We start from the raw sequence: 19,743 nt of genomic DNA, 5'->3' as shown, positions 1-19,743 counted from the left end.
CAACATTATACCACAAATACGGTCGACTGAACTTGTACTGAACTCAGTATATTCAGTGCTGTACTCAACCCGCTATAACAGTATTATAGGTTTTGAAAAATATTAATAGTGGTACATGCCTTAGCAACCACAACTTGTAATAAACTATGTAACATTAGCATGACATCAAATTGCTAAAGCTGTATGTATAACCAATACCTTATTAAATGCTTTATCTGTAAGTTTAAATGTAATACCAATGACATGGGTATGACATTAGTATTACAAGGAGAGGGTGACTTATGAGAACATTACCCCATGTCCTCATTTTTCAAAAGGCTTATAAATCATACAGAATGAGTTTTTGTGAGAAAGTAAAAATGTGCACAGTTTTCTGTGATGGGTAGGTTCTGTAGTAGGGGTAGTGTAGGGCGATAGAAAATACGGTTTGTACAGTATAAAAACCATTACGCCTATGGAATGTCCCCACAATTCACAAACACAAACCTGTGTGTGTGTGTGTGTGTGTGTGTGTGTGTGTGTGTAACTGACCCACTGTTTCGCTTGTCTAATTGATGTATATACTGTACTGATAATTCAATAATAATATAAAAGAAATTGCATACATGGCATACACAAGAAATGATGAACAAGATCTCTGCCTTGAAGACGGGCTTTTAATGTATTAGAAAACCGAGGACAATGCAAATTCAATTTTAGTGGCTCCCTCCTCATCCCACGACTCCCCAAGCAGAGCAAACTCCACTAGCATTAGGTACTGTCTCATGAACTTGTGTCGAGAAGCTGACCTCATTTGGACATCGATTTATTTTGATTTAGTTACTTTAATTTCCCTCAGCTCTCGCAATGGATCGTGTTCCAAACAAGCAATATTGCATCCCCCCGTCAAGCTCCGGCCAAAAGTCTAGGACTGGAAAAACATCGCTGAAGAGGTCAGAATGGACCGTCCGTCAGGATGACGTGGTCTTTATCCTGCTAATATTTCTTCCTCATGTACCCGCAGTGGTACTGCAGCAAATGTGGCAAATGCTATCACTCGAAAGCTTCTGTCTAAATAATTACAACTCTGAGCCACCCAATGAGCAGGACAGCTGACCACACGAAACTATCCATATGACCTCTGCTGAATTGAAATTCATTTTTACTACAAATATATGGATATATAATAATGTCTACTATGAGTGCAATGTCATTTCTTAGCTTCTTAACTATCACAATATTACTAAATTTTGTAAACTACAGCAGCTACTGGAATTTTAGTAAACTTTGTAAACTATTGAAATGAACACTTTTAGTAACTGAATTAAGTAAATTAAATAAGCTACCAAAACTATCATACTCTTGTAAACTTCATTAGCTACAAACTTCATAAATTACCAAACTACATAGTGAACGTCACAAAGTGCGGTATATGAGGAATGTTGTATGTTGCTACAATTGTGAAAGTTGTAACTATTTCCAAATTTGACTAAAATTGTCATAAATTGTACTACAATTTAGAATAGTTACAATGTTTACTAAAATTGTGATAGCTACAATAGTTTAGAGCAGTGGTATTCAAATGGTGGACCGCTTAGTTCCATCCAGACCACGGACCAGGGACATAGCTGTGCCATTTTACAGATCAGCGCGTCAAAACAACGGAGCTCTTCACACCACAAGCGCTCAGGGTTGTTTACGGTAATGATCTTTCGCTGCTACATCCTCTAATATTTTTTTTTTCTAGAGCCAAATGAGCTTCATTCAATCCCTTGGCACATTGCTTCTGTCTCCCGCTAAAGACGTAAAGCGCCACATTTAAAGCTACAGATGACGCGGTTATTTTAACAACAGTAGCAGAAACGAGAATGCAGCAAATACAATTATTTCTATCTAACATACAGATGACTCCAACCATTTAGCTAAACCAGGTTTGTGACAAGTTAACACATGGCACCTTTAAACATTTAGTTTTTTTCCCATACATTTAGCAATATTAATCAGCATATTAAGAGCACTGCATAATAAACAATGTTATAATTTGGAAAATGATTTAGAGATAGCAAGGGAAGACAAAAAACTTTGAAATTGCTAGTTAATTTTGTTTTGTCCTCATGATGAGGGATTTGATTATTAGATTATGTACGTTGTTTGTTTTTAGTTATTTTTTAGTTATTACTTTGAGCACAATATAAAAATGGTCCATACTTTTCTTAAGAGGTAAACTCTGCACCCCCTGTATGTTTCCTCAGTCCCAAGGTCTTCTATGTGCCATAGGTGTCTGAAGGTAAATATAAATAAATAAAATAAAAAAATTGCCTGATAAACCATCTGATGTAATCTTTTTATATTCGTATCCAGTTGGAAGAAATATTTACTTTTTTTGATAAATATTGGTAAAAATATTTAGACATCACTGCTTTGACTCTCAGGGCCCAAGATTCTCATCTTCGATGACTATTTTGAGTGTTTAGGATTTTTTTTTTTTTTTTTTACAAAGTACTACGGCTGCCCTGATGGAAATGTATAACTGTTCCAAAAAAGTGTTGTCCGGACCTCCACTTGGACGGAAATATAGAGACCGGACCTATTGGAACTTCAATTGAATACCCCTGGTTTAGAGGTATACTATAAATGGGATTATTGCGTTCATTAACATTTATTACGTTAAAGTTTATTAAAAGTGTGATAGTTTACTAAAATTAAGATAATTTTTAAAAAATTACAAAGTTACTAAAATTGTAATAGTTGCAGCAGTTTACAAAGTTTACTTGAAATGTGATATTATGGTAGATTACATAGTGATATTTTGGCTAAATATTATAGTAAATTTCATAAACAATTGTAACTATCACAATCGTAAACTACAGCAACGGTCACAATTTTAGTAAACTTTATAAACTACTGCAACTTTTGATTTTTTGAAAATTCATAAACTATTGTTACTTTACAGCAAACTCCAAGACAATTTTAGTAAATGTGACTAATAGCATGACAAGTTGCGATGCTCGCTTACACCAAACATAAACAAATAATCACAATTGGCTAGAGAGCTAATGAGTAGAGATATTACATTGTATGGTATGCTGGTGAGTTTACTTTAACAGGCTTTTGAGGAAACATCACTCTGTTTGTTAAGCTCTCCTCCAGGCTATCATTAGTCATATATGAATTCACCCAATATAAATGTCTCCAAATTAAGCACTGCTACGGTCATTAAAATCGCAGGACTGTAGGAGTACTTAATAATACACTAACTGCAAAAAGCTAATCAGCATATTAGCCTTCACGTAAATAGGGCTTATAAATCAGATTTGTTTTTCAAATCCAGTCTTGGACAGACTACACTTTCATTTTACAGCTGATGAAATCTGATCTTTTCATTCATACATTGTAGTTGATGTCTGGTGTATGTCAAATGATTTTCTAATAGAACAGTAGCTGACACTGAAACTTTGCTCATGTCTATCATGACATTTTTCTCATAAGCGTATTTATGCATATAATGGTATGCAGCTGAGTCCAAAAAAAACTCAGACATTCACTACGTACAGTAACTACAAGTCATGTACAAAGTAACTACAATGTTACATAATCCATTACATCAAGAATGTGTCCAGAGTGATGAAAAAATACTTTATTTTTAATAAATAAATAAATAAATTTCATTATTTCTTTCCTTAAAGAAATCCAATCTGAACATTTAGACTGAGACAGATTGCAAACCACATATCATTGTGGTCTGGATCAAGTTTATAAACATGTGGTTTGTCTGTTCAGACTACAAAAAACTAAACAGATTAGAGTTGGAGACACCAAAAAAAATCTGCATGTCTGTATATATAGGTTCCACACATCGACTTGGGATCTAATGAGCATTCTCGGCTTTGGATATAATAGCTATCCATTGTTTTACTTAAACTATTGTTCATTTTCTTGAGCAAAGCCTCAAATAATCAGAACAGATCTCATAAAACAATAGCCGTAGACCCAAAGAATACAATTTGAACTTTGGAGTCATTTATATTTAACTGAAATATGAAATGTCAATTCATCCACCACATGTAGAATAAGACAACACAAGACTCACACAAAGGTTTCCCTCTTTTTCTAAAAGAAAAACTCTCTAACTAAAGTTTAAAGCTGCATTTAATTCAGAATGAAATCCATTTATAGCGGCGAACCAGCAGCATTTGTTTGCCAGACTCAAAACCAGTCTGCCAGAAATTCACAGGACAACAGCTAGTTGTTTACCGCCCGGCTTACTTTGGCAGATATCTGTCTGTTCAGAAGAAATAAATCTAAAATGAAACTTTCTGTAGACTAGCATCAGACACACCGCCTGTTTCAGTTATTTCGAAAAGGTGTTTGGCCTCTACGTGTTTAGCAAAACACTAAGAAGTTAAACAAATTATATGTATAAATAGAAATATCCAGTAACCTCTGCTCAAGGAGTGACGTCTACAGTATCAGCTGACAGCGTCAAGGCTCACACCTGTCCAAACCACACAGTCATGCGTCAGTGAACAGCAATTAACAATGACATTAATAACCAGTTTAGTCTCAGTTGTAAATGACCCACCCAATATATGTTTCCAGTACAAACTGTCAAACTTGAATGCCAAAATGTCAGCTAGCCCTAAAACAAGCCTTTCTTCTCTAATTTAGCTAAATTGAGGAAGTTAGTAAAAAAAAAAAAATGTAAAATTGCAGAGCTGTCTGCCATTTAACAGACTGATCGCCCACAAACTAATCACTGAAACAAACTACTGTAAGACGTTTTTGGCTTCTGGATAAATATGAATTACGGCAGGGTTTTAACAAGGGTGTGTGTTTAACAACATGGACTGAAATAAAAAAGACAACCTCCAGTCAACAAAATCAATAAAAACAATTTTCAACAAGATGTTGACATGTTTAGTTTGCTGGGGTTTCATGGAAGCAATTGTAATGACAATTCCAGGTGATGGTGGTTTAAACATTAGTTCTTAAAGGGGTTATTATGCCCTTTTACAGTCTTGATTTTGTTTTTGGGGTCTACTAGAACAGGTTTTCATGCTTGAATGTTAAAAAAGACACACTATTTTCCACATATTTTACATTGTTGCAGCACCTCTCTTCCATCTGTCAGTAACGCTCTGTTTAGTTCCTGTCTCTATGAAGCTTCTCCTGAAAAGTGCAATGTGCTCTGATTGGTCGGCTGGACCAGTGTGTTGTGATTGGTCAACCGCTTTCAATGTGTTTGGAAAATGTCACGCCCCTTACCATAACCACGAGTTACAACTAACTCACTCAACCAGGCCTCGCCCCTTTATTTTGCGTACGATTAAGTAGGAATTAATTAAATGAAGAATATTGTGATGTGTTTGTTTCTGCAAGAAAACCCAAGATTACAGTGGAGGCACACACTGATAATAAGTTCCTTTGTGCTATATAACTTTGCAGACCTTTTTCATGCTTAAACAGCAACATTACACAAATTCAACAGACAATGAAAATGTAAAAAAATTAATGGAAAGGTAACAATACTAACCTAATCTATCAAATATTGGCTAAATGAATGTTTGTCATCAAACATGATTTTAAACAGATGAAGTGTTGGTGACCAAGTAGGTTGTGTTTCTGGATCAACATCTTGGCTCTGGAAGAACATTCCTTTCAAACAAACATAGTTCTAACCATATTCCCAACCTCAATCATTAACTACCCCTAAAATCAGATGGAATTAATAGTAACCGACCTTGTAATGAGAACAGCATTGTCGTGATGGGCAATCCCATTCTCTGGGATACTGTTTCCATCTCCCTGATGAGAAAGAATGGATTTCTGCCATTTACAGAAGCTGTCTAGAGATTTGTCTGCATGGTGGTTTATCTCCAAGTTGGGCTGCAACACAGAACACCAATGTAACATATCAAACTTTGTTTGAGATGACACAATCTGACCCACAGCACGTTGAAATGAAGTCACAATATAACAAAGGACACTTCAGTTTGTTTAATTATTATTTTATATAATATATTATATATATTATTTGGCTGGTACAATGTGAATTGTAGCTCTAATGACATCATCTTTGTGGTAGTTGGATCTTTTGGTTGGTTTCCCAGTCTGAGAAGAGTTATTTGACTCTTCCAAGAACAAAAAAAACGAAAAAAAAACATAGACAAACGCCCTGGCTCTCTCATTTAAGACATTAACGTGAAATCTTTTACAAAGTTTCCCTGAGGGACAATGTCTAGGCATATCTGTTCGAATAACTTTTATCTTTAAAAGTGGTCAGACGATTCATGATTCTATCTGTCTTATTCAGGCCAATAAAACAGCAGACTACTGTGAGGTGTGATTCTAAGCTTCTAAAAATACTATGAGCTCACACTCATTTAATGCTAACGCAGACAAAAGACAAGAACGATGAATAGTAAGCATGTGCGTGAGACTAGGGAGAAAATGTCACCTAGCCTAATCTTGGGAAGTACTGCTGAAAAACAATGACCTTTTGAAAAACCAAATTGCAGCTGTAAACTGTTTAAACGGTTTGTTTTTGTAGATCAATGCAAAAAAAAAAAAAAAAAAAAAGCATCACCATTAAAGGGATAGTTCACCCCAAAATATAAAAATTTGGTTATCATTTACTCATTCTCATGTCATTCCAAACCTGTATGACTTTCTTTTTTCTGTGGAACACAAAAATGTATCATTGTTTTTTGTCCATACAATGAAAGTCAATCGGGTCCAAAAACAATATTGGACCCCACTGATTTTCAAACAGATGAACGTAAAAAATATAATCTTTTGTGTTCCAAAGAAGAAAGTAAGTCGTACGAACAAAATGAATTTTGAATTTTAAACAATGACAGAATTGTCATTTTGGGTGAACTATCCCTTTAAGACTTCTGAATCACATTAACATTAAAACTTTTGCATCACATTAAAACACTGACCTGATCTTCTGTCAGAACAATCAGTCGGGTTACAATAATGTTCACAACGTTTCCAAGACTGGCATCACGGTAAAGTTTGGCAACCTGACCTCCAGAAAAGAAGAAAAGACACAAAGTCAGCCAAATGCTGTTCGAGTTCTTCCGACGTACCCTTAAAAAGGAATGAAACATGCATTTGAGACAAACACGCATGAGAAAAGTAGGACCAAACTTACAATATTCATTACGGACAGGATGTAGTGCTCGATGTCTTTGCGACCGTGGTAGCCAACCATCATTTTGTCCGCCACCACTAGGGTCTCCACAAAGCGTTCAGAACTGACGGAACGGCGCTGGCGGTGGCTACTCGTCGAGCTGTCGCCGCCCGAGACTGGGTAAGGTGGGGTTGCTTCAGGATTGGTATCGTAGCAGGGTGTCCTGTTTATTGTGAGGTCTAGAGAAAACAATTTTTTTTATCAAAAAGAGATTTATTAGCAGTTCAGTTTTTAGTAAAATGAGATTCAGCTGAACTTTAGATTAGATCTTCACTCAACATTCATGCCGAGGCTGTTTGCAGAGACTTCCAGCCAAACCTGAACCACTGACCATCATTTCCTAAACTGCTATCTATAGCTGTTTATGTCACAATGTGGCCAAATGGAGGTTTACCAACCTGAAACACCACAGCTGAACTCCTCGCTTGGCTTTTGTGGAGAAGGAATGGAAGTCTTTTTATAAATAACATGTGGTTGTCCTTCGTGGTTGACATCACTGAAATTTCTGGATATATTTTTTAATGGCTCTATTAAATATTGCTCATCCTCTGTGGTTATGACACCATGCTTGATAAGAAAAGAGAAAATGATAGGTTACTCAAAAAGCAGAGAGGAAAAGCAAGAAAACACGTTCATTGACAACCTTTGAAATATTCCATCTGCAATATCAAGGACAAGGTTGTAAAATAATGCATTTTAATGTATGTATCACATGCTTATCGTCTCTACAAATAGTCTCTTAAGTTCACGCTGTTAAAACACATACCAGAACACAGATAATTATAACTCATATTATTTCAAGTAATTCATATCATTCAGCATTGCAAGCAAATGCTAAAACATGCCACAATACAAATCAATGAGATAAATCACTCAAAACCACCAATTACATAAAGAACAACGCCGTAATTACCTGGACAGGAACCAAAGCACACAGATCTGTGCCCTTGAACACCCCCAATTTAACATAAATTCAAAAAGTGCCTCAAAAATGTGTTTGTAGGAAAAAAGGAGAAAAAAAAAAAAAAAAGCTCTGGCATGTTCTCCAAGTCTGTAAAACTCCACAATGAGACCAATTAAATCTTTACAAAGAAATAGCAAACGCTGCACACACAAAACAAAAGCGCAGTTGATATAAGCCGTATGCTGTGTGATGCACAGCGAAAACTGCTGAAGCATTCAAAGGATTGTTTCCATTTTTGGTTTCAATAAAATGACTGAGGCAATGCAGAGATCTCAATTTATGAAGTAAGGTGAGCCAGTACTTTTGGCTTCAACAATAATAAAATAACATTTTAGCATCATTGCAACCGTCTCATTCTCCATTCTAACTAAAGGGGAATTATGGTAAAAAGCTAATATTACAGACCCGATAAAGCAGAGATGATTGGACTTTCTCATGTACTACAAACTAAAGCTTTACTGTCAGTTATCTGGTTGATTTTGCGTTTACTTTCAGAATGAGTTTTGATCCCAGCCATTGGGAAAGATCAAGCTTACATGAGTTCAGTTGTGATGCATGATATTAGATTAATTGACTGGTTGGGGTCATATAGGACTCTCTTATGTGGCCAAAAACGTGAAATGGAAAGATAGATGCCTGGTATGTCCTAAAACAATCTCAATTAAGATCTATTGACAGCATTTGTGAATAAAAAGAATTGACTCTTGTCCCTTAGTTTGTAAAAAAAATAAAAATAAAAAAGCTCAACATTATGTTTACAACAAGTCACTTACAATGGAAGTATATGGGGCAAAACAATAGACCAGAATAAATGTTACAGTTTTTGATATTTTAGTCTAAAGACAAAACAAAAGTGTTAACATAGAGCAGGACTTTTCAACCTTTACAGACACAGGGAACTTAGCCAATAGACCATCAATATGAAACAACCATCCCTCTGCAATGTCTTTTCTCATAGATTTTCATAGTAAGTGCATTACTGTAAAAAATGTTTTTGCTTGTTTTTGCTGGTTAGCCTGTTAGGTCAGCAGATAGCCCCTCCAGGTAGATGCTGTAACTACACCATTTTCTGTGAGCAAAGAGCCTCCTTTTCCATTGATGACCATTTAAAAGTAGCTGTACATTTTGACGAATATAATTTTCATTCTATTATACAGACCTATAAAGCCAAAACACAGTAACTGAATATGGGAATTTTTTTTCTCACGAAAAGTGTAATTGAGCCAAAACTGTCCGTCACAGGACTGATCAAAGGCCCTGTTTACACCTGGTAAAACGCATCTTAATACCAGGTGTTAACAGGGCCACAGTCTAAGGCAGGGATAGGCAACATCAGTCCTGGGCTAAATCCGAAAACTGGAAGATGCTGCCTTCAGAGGACACATTTCAAGGTAGGAAGGCATCAAGGCATTGAATCCAATGTTAGCTTCACTTCCTGTTTCCTGAGATACCTTAATCTGATCGATTTTTGAAGGCAGCACAGATATCCCACAATCCTGCGCATTCCATTCTTTGACAGTTGAGCTAGAAAAATAAAGATGGTGTCCGAAAGTTGCGTTTGCTGGTCAGTTTGTGTGTAAATGTACGTTTTTGACCAACATTTTCCACTTTTGATGTAATTTCTAGCGAGAAATTACTACTGTAGTAATTAAATATTTGTTTAGTTCTCACCAAAGCTCACGCTATTTTGCTGTAGATCATTAAATTGTTACACTGCCTCAGAGGTCTGTCTGAAATCATCAATCGTGAGATGCCTTCATGCACAGACGCTGCATTACAAGTCATTGCCTGATAAGGCAGCGAGGCAACAAGTCAGCTGCCTAGGATTTCGGATGCAGCCCTGGAGTGCCGCTGTCCTGCAGAGCTTAGCTCCAACCATAATCAAACACACCTAAACAAGCTAATCATTGTCTTCAGGATTACTAAGGCTACAGGCAGGTGAGTTTTTCTTATTCAGGGTTGGAGCTAAACTCTGCAGGAGAGCGGCACTCCAGGACGGAAGTTGCCTATCCCTGGTCTAAGGTCACGTTTACACCTGGTATTAATATGCGTTTTGGTCAATCGGATCACAAGTAGACGAGGGAGACATTCCCATTTACACCTAGTATTTCTGTCCACTACCACTTCTGTCCTGATTTCTTCGAGGGGAGGGTCTGTGGGTAAATGTATGTTTTTTTTTTCAGATCTTTCGATCTAATGGACAAAATAAGCTCCAAACGTTTTAGACCCTGTTTACACCTGTATGATTTATTGTGGTGACCAACACCATGTCACAAATGCTGCTGAGAGATCCTGAGGTGTATTGAAACTGGTCTAAATCATTATTTTGTTAATCTTTTGCAATATCTAACTGAGGGGTTCAGGTAAAACTCTCTACAGGCTTGCTATTTACTGAACTCCTGAAACTATAGGTCTGCAGAGTAGTTTAGAGAGAAGGTTTTGTGTTTGCACGCAGACACAGTGACTGCAGGAAATGCCTCAGGACCAGCAGAGCCACTCTAAATTCTCATAGATTTATGCGAGGGTGCTGCTGATACCAGGGTGGAATCTAATATCGAGGCCTGTCCTCCCACATGAACACACCAGTTTAAGGTAATTGCACAGGGCCGGCGCTCTTGAGAATTTTCCCCTCAGTCTCTCGTCAAGTTAAAAACACAACATGCACAAATTCTATCTAGGTTCAAGTGTTGGGAAAGTTACTTTAAAATTGAATCTTGCCAAGATACAAGCTACTCATAATTTAAAGTATTTAAACTACAGTAAAGCTACCATTTGGAAAAGTAGATAAAGGTAACTTAAGGTAGCTGTGTTAAAGCTAAAGTTCACAATTTGTTGTTCTAAACCTGTATTACGTTCTTTGGAACACAAAAGATGATCTTTTGAAAAAAATGTCTGAATGTTTTTTATTTGTCCATGCAGTGGAAGTCACACAATATGCGTTTATCTGAATTTTTTCAGAAAAAAAAAGATGCAAAATGTCATGCAAAGACTCTTTTCTTTTTGAAGTGACCATCCAGAATCCAGAAACAGATTTTATACATGCTATTTGACAGTAGGGATGTGCGCAATGACTAACTTCATTAACGTTTAAACAAAAATTTTGCGACCAACTAGTCGACTAGTCCCATTTCTCTAAACACGCCGTGAGTGAAAACGAATGCATACAATCTGAGGTGAAATGAAATGATTTTGTTTTCCACTCCAGATATACACTTTTCAAAATAATATATTAATTTTAAAATGTAACATTAACATGACGGTAATTTAAAGGTGCAGTGTGTAAATTTTAGCGGCATCTAGCAGTAACCCTCCCTTTCGGAGAAGCTATGGTGGCTAAAACAAAGACAAAAATGTCATTGTCTGAGACAGCAGAGTAGCCAGTCAAGCAATGAGGTTTCTTCTTACTTCTAACAAAGAACGGTCTATGCTTCTAATAAACCAGACGACTACTACTACTACTACTTCTTTGTGCGTATTCAACGTAGTGACGATGCAAGCTGCCTCTAAAAACACCAACGAACATAGTGACGAAATGCACTCTGTAGAGCAGTTTGTCCATTTAGGGTTACTGTAGAAACATGCCGGCGCAAAATGACGACTTGACATGGAGGGGGGACCCGCGGTGTATGTAGATAGAAATGGCTCATTCTAAGGTAATAAATACATAACGGTTCATTATGTAAGGTCTTTATACACCTCTCAAAACAGTTATGTATATTGTATTGCATTTCTGTCAATAGATCCTCCTAAATTTTATACATTGCACCTTTAAACGTAGCCTTTGTAAAATATTAAATGTGAAAAAAAAAAAGGAAAAAAAAGTAAAATGACTAGAATTTCCGAGTTGAATAGCAGCAGCAGTATCGTTTAATCAACTTGTCGAACAGTCTTGCACATCCCTACTTGACAGGGGCATTCAAAACATTTTTTTTATTGCCTTAACATGCTAAGCTGTTAAGCTGTGTAGCATTAAAAGCATTTTAGTTGTTAGTAGTTACAGAAGTTAGTTGTCAAGGCAATTTGAAATGTCACACTAGTTTATACTAGTCAGAGCCATGATCTAATATTACGATAATCACATTGCATCACAGAAAGCCATGTTTCACAGCAACCGTGTAGAGTGCGGTTTAGTCAAGCAACGTCAAAGTCCCCTCCAGATGAAATGCTCAGTGTGGGATAGGAATCAGCTGGCAACGGGCTTGCAGGTGCAGGAGGGATTCAAGCCCGATGCAGAGAGATAGCTAAGCTAATATTTTGCTGTCACTCAGCAGTCACTTAACAGTGAGCAGAAGCAGCCGTGTACACAGAGACAGGGACATAGATAAGAACTCTGGCAGCAACACACACGAGGTGCTTTAAGCTCTCTCTCTCTTCTCTCTCTATCTTTCGTGTTAGTCACACATGAGGCATGAGTTTCTTGAAGCTGCCTAAGCTTTATTAATGTAATGTAGACACGCTGACTCATTCTGGACGCTGGCCTGAAGCTCTGGAGTTAAACTGCTGAGCAAGACATTGACATGGACAATGAGCTGCATTTTTCAATGTCAAAATCCTGTCTCCCATCTGAGATTAATAGGCTTAATAGACAACTACAAAGAAGCCATTTGTAGGTTGATTCTCAAGAAAGGGAATCAGCTTCCCTGCACAGCAACATTGACTCAACCAATGCTGTGAGTGTTGGGAGGGACTATCGGTTTGTCCAACCAATAGCAGAGTGTTTAGGAAACCTGTTTGACAACAACCTTTACTTTTGCAGAATTACACACTTCGGCTATAACTAGATTTTTGCTACGCAGTTATTAAGATCGTTCTCAGACTATTCAGAGTCATTGCAATGCGGTTACTTTTTCTAAGGCATTGTGAGTGGTTGCTGTGTGCAAAGTAAAGCATTTTTCACCTATTTCTTTGCCAGATGAAGATCATAAGTCGATCACTAAAAGTAATAGCACATATTCTCATGGTTTAGAAATATTCATCCACAGTAAGGACAGCATATCAGTCACATTAAAAAGGCTAAGTCAGCAAATAAGGGGGCCTTTGAGGAAGTAAACACTTCAGCTGAATATCTTTAGATATGTGGGCAATAAAATGCAATGCATATTCCACATGTCATTGGCCAGCATGCTTTCATATCCCTGTGTGAATGTACAATTTCCAATCTGTTCTTTTATGCAGAAAACAGTGTGCCTTTTCCTGAGGTATTTTGGAGAAAAACAGCATACTTACCTTCTCATACACCCAAAAGCATGAAGATGTTTTAAAATCTGTTGTACTCACCAAGCCTTTGCAGTTGCTCAATGCCACTTTTGTAGTGCTATATTGATCCAGTAGATATCCAGCATAGTGGCAGTTATCGACCACTGAATGCTGCCAGTCTAGTCCGTCTTTGCCCCAGTACTCTACTGTGAAATGTTTAGAAACCAGATTGGGGTTGAGTGTCAGGTTCAGGTGAAAGTGCTTGCCGTAGGCTGAGAGTTTGTAAAAAAGCCTGGTCTCAGTGTGGTCCAGCTCAGCCTGGTCCAGCCCACGTCGCCGCCGACCGGGCCTGTAATGTTTCACAGTGTAACTCATGAACTGGCCCCTCTCGTTCACCCGCACTGGTACTGTTAGCTGATAGTGCTCCAGCGTGGATAGGAATTCCGCTTTTTGTTTTGGGGAATAAAGTGAAGCAGATAACAGTGAGCAAAACAAAGGAGAGGGTAATCATAGGAAACCAAAAATCAACAAGCAATTTCAGTATTGTATGAGGCAGGTGTGCTCAGAGTAAGGTTTAATTGCTCAGAGGTTGATCTTTCACAGCTCAGAAGACTGAGTTTCAGTTACATTTTAATTCTAGTAGCAACTTTGTTTCTAATGTTTCTCTTACAAATCCTTAAGAGCAGTGTTTCTCAACTGGTAGGTCATGACCCAAAAGTGGGTCACAAGTCGTTTTTGGGTGGTCAGAGAGTGTGTAGTCAAAGAAACAACAACAACAAAAAAACATAATTAATTTTTTTTTTTTTTTTTTTTGAAAGACGTGCATGAATGCTGTTGACTTTTTGCAAAGGCTTTGATCTTCTGTTAGACCGAACACGCTTTTCCATTCCACTGCGCTGCTATTCCATAGTTTCTATGTAAACATTCTAGATGGACGCATTTGTGTCATATATTACCTGCGTGTTTGTAGACTTTTTGTTATTTCCTGTCATGTGTTTTGCTTTGTAGTTCTTTGTAGTTTTTCAAGTTCATTAGTTCCCCAGGTGTTTCCCATTAACCTCGCCCCCTCGTTATGGTTCAGTGGTACGGTTCAGTTCAGTGCAGTACAGTACGATTAGGGATGGTAAACTCTGATCCGGCTTGCGTTTCCACCGCCAACAGTACCCTTACTTGATAGGTGTGGTGTATGCTGGAAAGTAGCGATCCACATCATTCTCATGTGAAGAAGGTGACAGTAAACAACAATAGAGGACATACAGTAGCTTTGTTTGAGCAAAGGCTGAAGGCTGCAAGGAAAAACAGCCAAAAATTACCCACTGTGTTGCAACGGTATTGTGTTGTCATTCCCCTTGTAGCACGTGCAAGTGACGATTCTCTGTCAACCAATCAACATTCTGCAGTGAGTGTAGCTCCACCCTTTTGGTACTATTGTGCTAGGTACCTCAATGAAAGAGTCCCAAAAAAGTGTTACGGTACGGTTCAGAATTAGGGTACCATTCACAACTTCTGACAATGGAAACGGCAAAAATCGTATACCGTACTGTACTGTACTGAACCATACCGCTCGGTGGAAATGAGCCATTAGATCTGCTTCCCTGCCTGCTGATTCCACACCCATTATTACAGTTTGACCATTGTGCTTGTGTCTTTTGCAGTGTATTGGGCATGACACGTTATTCTAAAAATTAGGTGTAAAAAAAGTTAACCTTTAAAAAAACGTCTCTAGACCTTGCAGGGTTTTTTTCCATTCCACTAACCTGCATCTTGAGTTGTCCTGTTTTAGTATATGCTGGCAGATGAGGATATATGTCAGTGTCATTATTCTCTCATTATTTTTGTAACTAGTTAGGGCCAGTTCACACAAAATGCGTTTTTGCAGTCAAAATTAAGAGCATACAGTGTCATAGTTACAGTGTCAATTACCAAAACTGCTAAAAAGTACCAAAAAATTACGTAAGTGGTATGTCGTGTGTTAGCTGGGAAGGATTTGCATGGTATGATGTTCATTCTATTCATCAGGATCAGTGTCCATTTGTTTTATTAACAGTTCATGTTAGTATTGTGTATTAACCATGGTAACTCTAGTTTCTGTAACCCTAATCCAAAATACCACCAATTCTATATTTTTGATGACTGTGGGGGCTCATACCAACTTACTATCTAGTTTGGGACTGCTGCCTTACCTATAATACTGTTTATTCATCAGTGTTAGTGAAATTCTTACAATGTATGTGAAGCTTATATTAAGTAAAGTGGCACAGTACTTGTGTGTTGTCAACCATTTTTTGAGAAATAAATTTGCTTGGTTTAAATTCCTAAAAATTTGGATTGCGGCCATGGATTAATGGCCATGGGAAAATGTGGGTCCCACAGCCAAAGCAGTTGAGAACCACTGCTTTAGAGAAATAAAAATGGACATAAATTAATGTGGATATTATAGCTAAAGTAGTTTGGTCTTTGAATAATTTGATGAGAAATGTTGAATTTATTTTTAATTCTCTTAAATGTTTCTCCTTCACAGCAGAGATATTCACAGGGAGCAAATGGAGACTTTTGTATTAGACTTCTGCTTCTCGGATTTCTCTCCCGGTAATCTCACATGTTGCCTCTTGTCGTTTCAGAGTAGATCAACTATGTCTCAAACTAGGGTCAGGTTTGAGTAGTTAAAAGTCAAAGGTCTTAATTTGAACTCATGAACATTTTCAAATTCCTCTTAATGTTTTTCAAGAGCAACACCTGAGACAAAGGTGTTAAGATGACTTAAAAGGAAGCATACCTGATGTCCTGATGCTCTTTTGATATTTAAGACGAAAGGTGAGATTGCTGAGGGGGCTTTCTCAGGAGAAAAAATTAGAAATAGAAATCGCAAGCAAAAATCTCCATTTGCTCTCTATTTTGTCTTACAAATGTCTAAGAGAAACAAATGACATATTAAAAGAGATATTTTACTAGTGTGTTCATATAATACAGAAAAAAAAAGTCACAAATGAGTTTTATTTGTTTCTACTAGGCATAGACATCAGTACGTTGGCTTCTCTGATTTTTCTCCTGCAGAGTTTCTGAGGAGATCTCAAAAATGTCTCAGTCTGTGTTTAGATCTGCCCGATATAAAAGTCAAAGATCTCAAAATGAACTCAAACATTGCTTAAGAAATTCTTCAAAGATCAAATCATTGGAATTATGCTACTTACATATATTTTATAACTCCTGTCTTCGCTGTACAGTATGTCAATGAATGTCTCATTTCTCTAAATGAACTTTAGAAGAAGCATCTGAGACAAGCTTGATATTTTATGTGAAAACATAACTGAGCAATAAAAGTTTTCTCTGGGTAGAGCTGAAAGTGTCTTAATGACATCACTGTAAGCAGAAATGAGTTTTGGCTTGTCTAGAGAATTTTTCAGAACTGGTATGATATCAGCTGTTACAACTACAGTCATCACTTTCTGTTAAACTTACCTTGAGAGTTGTATGAAAGGATCTGAGCTTCAGCAGCGGCCAAGACCAGGCTAAATATCCAAGTCAGCGTCTTCCAAAAAATTTCCATAATTTAGGGAAGATCTGACATGGGTGTGGGGGTAGGGGGGTTGGGGGAGGCTACAAGTGGATTAAAGCGATATGATCAATCCAGCTTCGCACCATAACATATCCGTGACAAGCATCCTCGATACATTCGAATCTCAGTTCACACTTAATCCCAGGTTTAAACGTCTTCCTAAAGGTGAAGTCTCTAGGAAGGACTTGTGCCTGCACCTTTGTCAGCCATGAGCTGGGCAAGAATCCATAAGAACTCTCTTCATGTTATTCCAGAGCAGCGGATCTATATTAGGAGCTTGTCCTGAATGATCCATTTGTTTGCCTGGAAATGAATGAGAGTGGGAAAAAAAACTTGTCAGTGGACAATTGCCAGTTTCTAATCTTACAAAATGTTCCTAAAAGTTGACTGAACACAATTTTTCAACTGCGTCTTATCAAACATCAAGAGCAGATTGCAATTCCGCAGCTGTAACATCTGGACTTGAACAGGTTTGATCACACACACACACACACACACACACACACACACATAATGATGAGCTCATAGGTGTTGAGTGGGATGCCGTAACTTCAGGTTATCATTTTCACACCTGCACTTGACTATTAGCTGCCCTGCCTGTTTCCGATTCAAGGCATGAAAACCTGTTGCAAGTAACATGACTGGTGGATGATCAGACTGAAGTTTCACCAACCAGTTTGAGTTTTGCAAGCTTTTTGATGTGTTAATGGATTCACAAGTATTTCTTTAATGTACAAAGTATGAAATAAAGTGTCATCTGCACTCAAATGCTGCTAAAGCTTTTTCAGAACTAACTCAAGTTTTCTGAGCCATTTTTTGCACAAGTTTTGCAGTACTATCATGGTCTCAAGCTGGATGTATCAGTTCTCAAGTTCACACAGGTGTCCTATCAGAGAAACCACAGGTGCAGAACATGATCCACTAACAACTGACATCCAGAAAGTGTCAAAATATTTTCATTTTGAGCAGCATATTTCTATTTTATTATTATTATTATTATTACTTAAATGATTATTTCTGACACAAAGTGCCACTTTTTAAAGTGTGGATTAAAGGGATAGTTCACACAAAAATGAATATTCTGTCAACATTTACTAACACTCATGTTGTTCCAAACTGGTATGCATTTTTTAGAAGAAGATATTTTGAAGAATGCTGGTAACCAGTTTTGGTGACCACTGAATTCCACTGTATGGACAAAAATACAATGAGAAATTTCCCAAAACATCATTTTTTTTATGTTCCCTAGAAGAAAGTCATACAGTTTTAGAACGGCTTGAGGATCAATCTGTCTGTCTGTCTGTCTCTCTCTCTGTCTATCTATCTATCATAATAAGCACAAGCATGACTGTATTACAGTACCATTGCTAGACTCAACGTTTCATAGCTCTATGTGATAATAGTAAAAGCAACACAAGAAGTAACTCACCGGATGAACATCAGATCAAATGCCGGCTTTTCTGTAGAACATCCAGCAGTAGAGTCGTCCAGTTCCAACAGATATATCCTATAGGTCACCTCCTTTTGCGTGTATTTCTTACTATCGCAGCAGAAGCGGCAACTGTGCAGACGAACATTCATGAGTTTAATGAAGCGGCTTCTTCCAGACAGCAGCTCGAGTCTAAAACGTGTCTGACCCAGACAGCTGGCAACTGCCCAACACTATTACACTGACCGCTGAAATAAAAACACACAAGCCCAGTGAGAAGACTACAAATGTGTACCAAGGGACTTTTTTTTTCTTTTTTATTGTTTGATGAAGTATCTTTCATTAATGTTGTCGTTTGAGGTAAGCAGTCACAAAGTGTTACTATTAAAAACAGACTCCGTCATATTGTCATGCATTGATATTTTCTATGCAAACTCCACTGGGAATGACCAGACTATCCTGTCTGAAAGACCGTAAGAAATGATAGTTACCGTCTTCATCTTTTTTTGTAGAACACATGCAGACGGTAGAAATCTTCATTTGAATCCACTTCAGTGCATTCTTCAGCAAATCTCTCGTTTCCATTCAAGCCATTCTCTACCTCTCATGCCAACAAATGTAGTTGTGTCCTTGTACAGGAACAAAAAAAGCTCTTCATGAACTCACTGCATCAGCAATGCAATGAAAAAGGCTGGGGAAAAAACTCCATCTTCAAAATATGAAAAAGTTGTAGAATAAGTTTGTGTAACTCAGCTCATGTTTAACTGTTTAAGTTTCCAGCGTGTGTGATGGCTTATTGTTTGGTCTCGTGATCTTTGATTCACCAGAGATGAATAATAACAGTAATGCACATTGAACCGGTGCGCATGCAGTACAGCAGAGCTGATGAGAGACTTGCAGCCTTTAATACTGAAGCCGGATCTGAGCCAGCACTCAAACTCAAACACTGGCAGCACGAGAGAGACGGGGAGGGTCGACATGACGTCATTGCAGATGTGCCTTCCCGGTGCGCGCTCATTCGGATCATCAGGTGAAAAGTGCACGCAAGAAGCCGGTAACAATACGAACTTTCAATGAATGATTGATAACAGACATTTTTATGCTTAACATTCAAACCTATCAAGAACACGTCGGAGGAATATAACAATTTTTAAGTCATATTCCGAGTCATATGTAGCCTAATTTTAAAAAGAAAAATTGCTTACGACATTCACAATAAATGACAATTAACCACATTTCACAATAAAAAGAAAAAACGACTGTCATTTATAGTTAGGTAGCCTATAGCTTAGTCCAATAGACTTGGGTTAGGTTTGTAAAGTTGAGCCTGATTCATTTTTGAACGTTTTTTTATATATAGCCTATAAGTTTTGCTATATGGTGATGTTTTATTCGCAGTGAATGACAATAAAAGCAAAATC

The 19,743-nt window shown here is 37.5% G+C and overlaps 1 protein-coding gene across 1 annotated transcript in view; it reads right to left on the bottom strand.

Moving 5' to 3' along the window:
* Positions 1–19,221, bottom strand: part of adamts6 (ADAM metallopeptidase with thrombospondin type 1 motif, 6) — a 94,200-nt gene extending 74,979 nt beyond the window's left edge. Inside the window, exons 1-8 of the mRNA XM_051910974.1 lie at positions 18,814–19,221; positions 18,323–18,570; positions 16,797–17,196; positions 13,419–13,783; positions 7,576–7,744; positions 7,139–7,356; positions 6,924–7,007; positions 5,720–5,865 (exon numbers count right to left, since the gene is read on the bottom strand). Coding sequence (XP_051766934.1) covers positions 5,720–5,865; positions 6,924–7,007; positions 7,139–7,356; positions 7,576–7,744; positions 13,419–13,783; positions 16,797–16,884 — 1,070 coding nt within the window. The 5' untranslated portion in view covers positions 16,885–17,196; positions 18,323–18,570; positions 18,814–19,221. The remainder of the gene's footprint in view (positions 1–5,719; positions 5,866–6,923; positions 7,008–7,138; positions 7,357–7,575; positions 7,745–13,418; positions 13,784–16,796; positions 17,197–18,322; positions 18,571–18,813) is intronic.
* Between the last annotated feature and the right edge of the window lie 522 nt (positions 19,222–19,743).

Source organism: Ctenopharyngodon idella, chromosome 10, assembly GCF_019924925.1.
Source record: "Ctenopharyngodon idella isolate HZGC_01 chromosome 10, HZGC01, whole genome shotgun sequence".
NCBI lineage: Eukaryota > Metazoa > Chordata > Actinopteri > Cypriniformes > Xenocyprididae > Ctenopharyngodon > Ctenopharyngodon idella.
Note: the sequence above shows the minus strand (reverse complement) of the source record. Positions and strands in the feature narration are given on the sequence as shown.